The sequence below is a fragment of the Pagrus major genome, chromosome 4 (assembly GCF_040436345.1).
Source record: "Pagrus major chromosome 4, Pma_NU_1.0".
NCBI lineage: Eukaryota > Metazoa > Chordata > Actinopteri > Spariformes > Sparidae > Pagrus > Pagrus major.
Genome location: NC_133218.1, coordinates 31,662,973 through 31,669,296, shown reverse-complemented (window position 1 = coordinate 31,669,296; position 6,324 = coordinate 31,662,973). Strand labels below are relative to the sequence as shown.

At 42.4% G+C, this 6,324-nt stretch overlaps 1 protein-coding gene across 1 annotated transcript; it reads left to right on the top strand.

Annotated features, from left to right (window-relative positions):
• The first annotated feature begins 1,827 nt into the window (after nt 1–1,827).
• Nucleotides 1,828–5,922, top strand: bcl2l10 (BCL2 like 10). Its single transcript, XM_073464289.1, has 3 exons — nt 1,828–1,898; nt 3,021–3,479; nt 4,934–5,922. The coding sequence occupies exons 1-3, from the start codon at nt 1,866–1,868 to the stop codon at nt 5,054–5,056; spliced, it is 615 nt and encodes a 204-aa protein (XP_073320390.1). The 5' UTR covers nt 1,828–1,865; the 3' UTR covers nt 5,057–5,922.
• The last annotated feature ends 402 nt before the right edge of the window (nt 5,923–6,324 follow it).

Here is a 6,324-nt window from a genome sequence, read left to right as displayed (position 1 = left end):
TTTTTAAAACATTGGTCAAAGGTCAGCCAACCTTGTCCACATCATCACTTGAAAACATGACGTCTTTATGCATCATTACTAATCCGCGGTAAAAGGCAAATGAGTGACCAGAACCACCACTGCACAGGATGTTTTGGGTCACCGATACAAGAACAGCAGCTGGCTCGTTCCTTTTTTACTGTGAGAAAAGAAACTAGAACTATTTAAAGGTCATTCCAGTGTGATTTGCCTCTTTTCTATTTCAAAATTCGTTTGAAGCACAGGTCAGCTGAATTTCAGAGAGGGAAACTCCCAGTGGGAAACAACAAGATAAAGAGAGACGTTGGCGAAAGACTGCAGGATAAATAAAAAGGGACTGACGGGAGGAGAAGACCTCCGGGTATTACCATGCAAAGAAAGTACCCAAAAATATCACAAGATGCACCCAACAAACCTGAAGTGTTTCATCTGACCGTCATTCATTTGATTACAAACATATTCTCTGCAGTATTCACTTCCTCATGCTGATCACTCAACTGTGTATAGTTGTGATCAGCACACAGTGAGAGTGAGTGACTTGATGATGATGATGATGAATGAAACCAAATCCTCAAATCACAAGATCAAAATTTTTCATATCAGAGGTGAAACTGAGACCTGATGAGATGATGATCTATGAAAAATAACACAACTTTGTGTTACAAAGAAATCAGCTCATTTTCAAAAACATCTGTGTGTGATTACGGGGAAAATCCAATCAGGAGTAAAATAAAAGTTGCTTTATCTCTCTCAAAAAAAGAAGAAAAATAAAATCAATCATATCCCTGGAGCAGGGCGGCAGCTAGCGATTATTTTCCTTATTGATTAATCATCTCTTTTTTCATAAGTAATCGATTAACTCCTTGGTTGAAACTGCTGGAACAATACTCCGACATTTCATATTTGTTTCATATTAAGTTGCCTACTTCAGTGTACAATATACAAATGAAATTATACAAAACAAATAATATACTTAATAATAACATAACACACTGTAAATACAGATGGCCATTACTTTTTTTTTCTTTTCACATAAATATTCAGGAACACATACTGAAATACAGTCAATAACAGTCCCATCATTTCTTTCTTCATAAATCCTCTTTTTGAATATCTGAAGATCATTTTAAGTCATTGTCCGGAGTATTCCCAGTTTCACACCAAACACTGAAATACACAAAATGACTGCAGATGCATTTTCTTTACATCAATTATTTGTTTACTCATTGAATGAGTTAATAAATAAATCAATATACAAATAAACAAACACAAAAAAATATTTAGTACTCACATAAATGAACAAATAAGATGAACACACAAAGATTTTTTTTATTTAATACCTTATTTAATTTGTAGTTTATTCATTTATGGTGACAATTGAGAATGAAATCACACAATTAATCATGTATTGGTTTATTTCAGGATGGTATTGTGAAATAATTGATAATGGATATTGGCTCCACTGTCTTGTTCCTCTGATGGTTCTGATCCTGCACACTGGGCCCTGATTTGGACTATTTTAACCCATTATTACTTGCATTTATACACCACAGACTCTACAGGGACACATCCTCTGCAACACACGTATTCATCTGCACTAAATGTAAATATAGAAACACCTCTGTTTGTTCCTACACGCCGTTCCTCTTTTCAGCCGTGAACGAGTGACGAAGTGAACCTTTTTCGCCTTTCCGTGGCAGAGGTGTCGCTTCCTCTGTGACGGTACTTTTGCGGGATTTTTTGCGGGCAGCGGCGGGGGCGGGGGCGGAGGCGGGGGCGGCGCTTCTGATAAATGTTGCGCTGAAGGGAAGCTGCGCGTGTACCGAGGTTCTCCTTCCGCCGTCCGTATGTGCAGAGCGCAGTCTGATATCGCTGGGAGGGTAAGCGTTTGTCTCTTTTACGCACGGAAATATGTATTTCACCTGCTTTTACGCGTGTCCCCTCGTGAATGTAGAAGCTTCACCTCGCGTAGACGCTTTCGTGGTGGTTTAAAAGCGGCGCCGGGTGCGGAGCTGGCTCACCGCAGCCCGTGTGGATGCGGTCCTTTGTGTCCTCCATTGCTCCGGTGACAGATCAGCGGAGGAGACGCAGCCGGCGAAACCGACTGCGAGCTCAGCGGCTAGACGCCTTTTTTTTTAAGAAACAAAATATCAGTGATCAGCTCGCACAGTACTCTTGTTACTTGTGTTGTCAGGCGATTGAGTTCACGTAGCTGTGTTCAGCCTCCAGCATCCTCCGGCTGGCAGCGACCCGGGGAGCTAACGTTAACAGCGCCATTGCTAGCGCCGCTGTTAGCTTCACTAGGCGCCGAACAAAGCTAGTTAAGTTTTTGCTTTTTTAATTTTTGACACCTGGCTGTCGTTATATAGTGTCTCTGCAGCTACACACAGAGGAACAAGTCTTTGCAGATGATATTTTATATAATTAAAAACCAGAAAATGTCCGGTGTTAGCATGTGGAAAACGGTAATGGAGTGTAACTAAGATGATGCTAACTAAGATGATGCTAACTAAGATGATGCTAACTAAGATGATGCTAACTATAAAGTATGCTGATCTGAGCTAACGTAGTTAATTGTATGATGATTGGGGAAAAAAAGAGTTGATTAATTGGCAGAAAATCAAAAGGTGACGATTTTTAATGTATAGTTTTGGTCGTGTTTTCAAGAAAAATGCCAACTTTTTCCTGTTTTGTGTTCATTTTTTTATATTGAATTACATTATGAAGAAAAATCTGACGCCATCTTGGATTAAAAGATCATGAGAGGCATTTTTTATTATTGTTGTTGTCGAACAGGACCAAACGCATCATTAAGTAGGTAATTGGCAGATATGAACATGAAAACAAGCATTATTCCTATAAAATTGGTTGGTGTTCGCTCCCCTCGCATCAACGTGATATCCCATATTTGTGGTTCCTCATAGCAGTCAGTAACTTGATCCTCGCATATCAGCTGGCTCCCTTTCATTTATTAAGCGAACTGTCTTTTCTCTTCCTGGTAGAAAATGTCGTGCGGGCTGTGGAAAGAGACCCTGGCTCTGGCAGAGGACTACCTGTCCCTGTGCTGCACAAGCCCCCGGCCAGCCCCTCCACCTCCCAGCGAGTCAGCCGCTGCCATGAGGCGCCTGGCCCAGGACATGGAGGCGCAGCACCAGGCTCGCTTCCACTCCCTCGCTCAGACCTTCCTGAGGCAGTGCGGGCCAGACCCCTGCTCCAGCCTCAGGAAGGTGATGGAGGAGCTGGTGGGAGATGGACACTTGAACTGGGGGAGGGTTGTTTCCCTTTTCACCTTTACTGGGGTGCTGGCCAGACAGCTGCAGGAGCAGAAGGACAAGAAGTCGGGGCAGGAACCCGGGCAGGAACTGGGACAGGGGCCTGGAAACTGCAGGGGACTGGCAGAGACCATAGCTGATTACCTGGGAGAGGAGAAGAAAGACTGGCTGCTGGAGAATGACGGATGGGTAAGTTGTGACAACATGTCCTCTCCTGAACTGACTCATGCAGGTGATGTGGCAGATCTGATTGAATGAACACACACAGCGCAGATAAGAGATCACATCTAGGGTAGTAAACCGCTTGATAACAGAACTGTGAAAAATCCCATTGAGATTAAAACATGAAACGTTCTTGGGCTTTTGGAGTTGGAAATCACCTAGTTTGATAGGATCGTGTTTGCTTCCTGCACAGATTTTATATTCAGATCTATGTGTCAGCGTGGCTTAAAACATGGCAGGGCTCAGTTTAGATTCAGCCTTTTAACTTCACTGTTTGCAGATGAGACGAAAGCTCGGACGTCTCATGTGGCTTCTGTGATTATGTGAATTGTAGAGTAGCAATAGGCCAGATTCGGAGGAATGTATGCTACAACAAGACAAACCTCAGCAGTGTAAATTCAGGGCCATGATCAAACAGTGTCGGGCTCGAGATTATCAGAGGTTTTAGTAATGGTCAGACAAAAGCTGTGTTGACAGGCAGCATTGGGCTGTATGCTCAAAAGGGCAAAGCTAATTTTAAACCCGCTTTGTGTGGGTTATTTCACTGGAAATCTTAAGGGACTCTGGGTAGACTTTAGTCCCAAAGGCCTCACCAAACTGAACACAGCTACAGTTCAGTGTCTGCTTTTGTGAATGGGCTCGCCCTGGCCCCCTCCCAAACACCCACGTAAACACACACACACATACACACCCACACACACATTTACCCCTCCTTTCTTCAGCTGGCAGCTGGTTTCAACAGACACGTAACCAGCTCAGCCAGATGGACTTTTGTAGTAACAGTCAAAGCATCAGTGTGTTGAAGTTGGCCTTAGCCATATTGAAAGTTAGCGTTGGTATGACTAGAAAAAACAAGAGGCCGTAAAACAGCACAACACCTGGAGCTGAGAGCAGGTGCACTCACCAGTCGTGTGTGTGTGTGTGTGTGTGTGTGTGGCTTCAGTTTGACAACATGAAGGAGAAATGCAGCTGCTGGAGTGGCTTCTGACTTTATTGTTTCTACTGTGTGGTCTTGCTATGGAGCTGAAATTGTATCATTTCTGCATAATCTCTATAGAAACGGGCACATTTTCTTTTCTAAAACTTCAGGTTGACACGTTGCCCTAATTTATTTTTATATATTTGAAAAGTTGCAGATGTCAGCAGCTCCCTCTGACTGCAAATATGTTTGTGGAGAAACGTGGCACTGTCAGTGACTGACTGCCATATTTTCCAAAATATATTGTGTAATTGCCACCAGCTGTCAGCAAAAGCCACTGCTAGTTGTAATTTTGGCAGCTAATGCTCCTTCTTTTGTTTTGTAAAACCTACAGTATGTGGAGGAAAAACTAAGAGTGACTGATGGATATTTCCTCTTGCTGGTAAACAAAAAGTTTCCTGCTCTCAGCCTAACGACTTATTCTGTTTTTCTTTTCTTCCAGGAGGGGTTCTGTAAGTTCTCCCGCAGTGCCAGAGAGGTGAGTCAGGACTCGTCCATGAAGACGGCGCTGTTTGCTGCGGCCGGTGTGGGCCTCGCTGGACTCACCTTCCTCCTGGTGCGCTAGCTAGCCTTCGACGTCATTAACACGTCTTCATCCATGTTCTCCTTTCATTTGGCGCAATTAAGTAGACATTTGAATTCTAACATCAATGCTGCAAAAACAGGCGTAATCTGTAGTGAATTCAGGGTTGTAATCTCAAGTCATCAACTGAATGTTTGCACATACTCTTAACCCCCCCCCACACACACAGACACACACACACACACACACACATTAAAACTGACATCTTGTCACTTGCTCCTTAAGATTGTAAAAATGATCTCAATGCCTTCAGAAATTTTGGAGTTGGTGACACCGGTTTGCATATCCTAGACAGGTTAATTACTGAAGCACAGGTTTTCTGCATACAGTCATCCTTCTTTCAGAGTTTGTGTTTTCAGCTGTGCAGCTACAAGACTTCATTTCAATTGTCACACAGCTTCTGGTTTTTATTTGAAACTCGTCAGCTGCCTTTTTATTCATGTGTTTACCTGAGTTGTGTATGTGGTATAGAGCCATTCTAGTGTACAATGTATAAATTAATATATTATATTTATATAAAATGAAGCTGTAAGCAGTGGCCCTTTTTTTTTCTTCTTTCTAACTGATCCACAGCTAATTCAGTTCTTCATTGTTTGAGTCTGTCCTACATTCATGTGAAATGTCTGTGATTTACATGGGCCAGCAGAGCTGTATGCAGGTCTGACGACCACACAACGGTGCTATATGTTGTGAACTGTTTCTCATATCAGTCTAACCAGGGACCAATCAGACTTCAAACATATTGCTATTAGAACAAATCGTTGCTATGGCATTCCCCACAATGATCTCTTAAACATTATATTTTTTACATTGTTTTGTTCTATTTATTTGTCACTTTGTTTGTTTTTTTTTTAATAAAAAAAATAAATAAAAAAACAATTGGGAGTTTGAGTCTTGTGATTTGAGATGTTGTCACCGTTCTGACTTTCTGTTTTCCCCTGAATGTCTGCAGCGGCCCCGGAGTGTGAGGGGAATATGAATCGTAAATGATTCTCCTCCTTTGACATCCAGACATATTGTCATAAATAAGAGATGTTCTGCTGTCTGTCTCTGTGCTCCTCCGACCAGCTCGGTGCTCGTGTTACACAACAAAGGCTGCAAGCACGAAACATCTTAAAGCTAAAATTGGCTCCTGACTATCTCTGTTGGAGTCCTGACATTTGGACTCTGATGTTTTTAAAGCACTTGAAGGCTAAAAGCACCTCCTACATTTGAAATACTGCAAGCTGGAGTTGTTCTCGAGACTACCA

Bases quoted from the DNA above. Each gene is read 5' to 3' on its own strand.
- bcl2l10 (XM_073464289.1), top strand. From the start codon at position 1,866: ATGTGCAGAGCGCAGTCTGATATCGCTGGGAGG. The intron at 1,899-3,020 runs GTAAGCGTTTGT...TCTTCCTGGTAG, and splicing joins AGTCTGATATCGCTGGGAGG to AAAATGTCGTGCGGGCTGTG. The intron at 3,480-4,933 runs GTAAGTTGTGAC...CTTTTCTTCCAG, and splicing joins TGCTGGAGAATGACGGATGG to GAGGGGTTCTGTAAGTTCTC.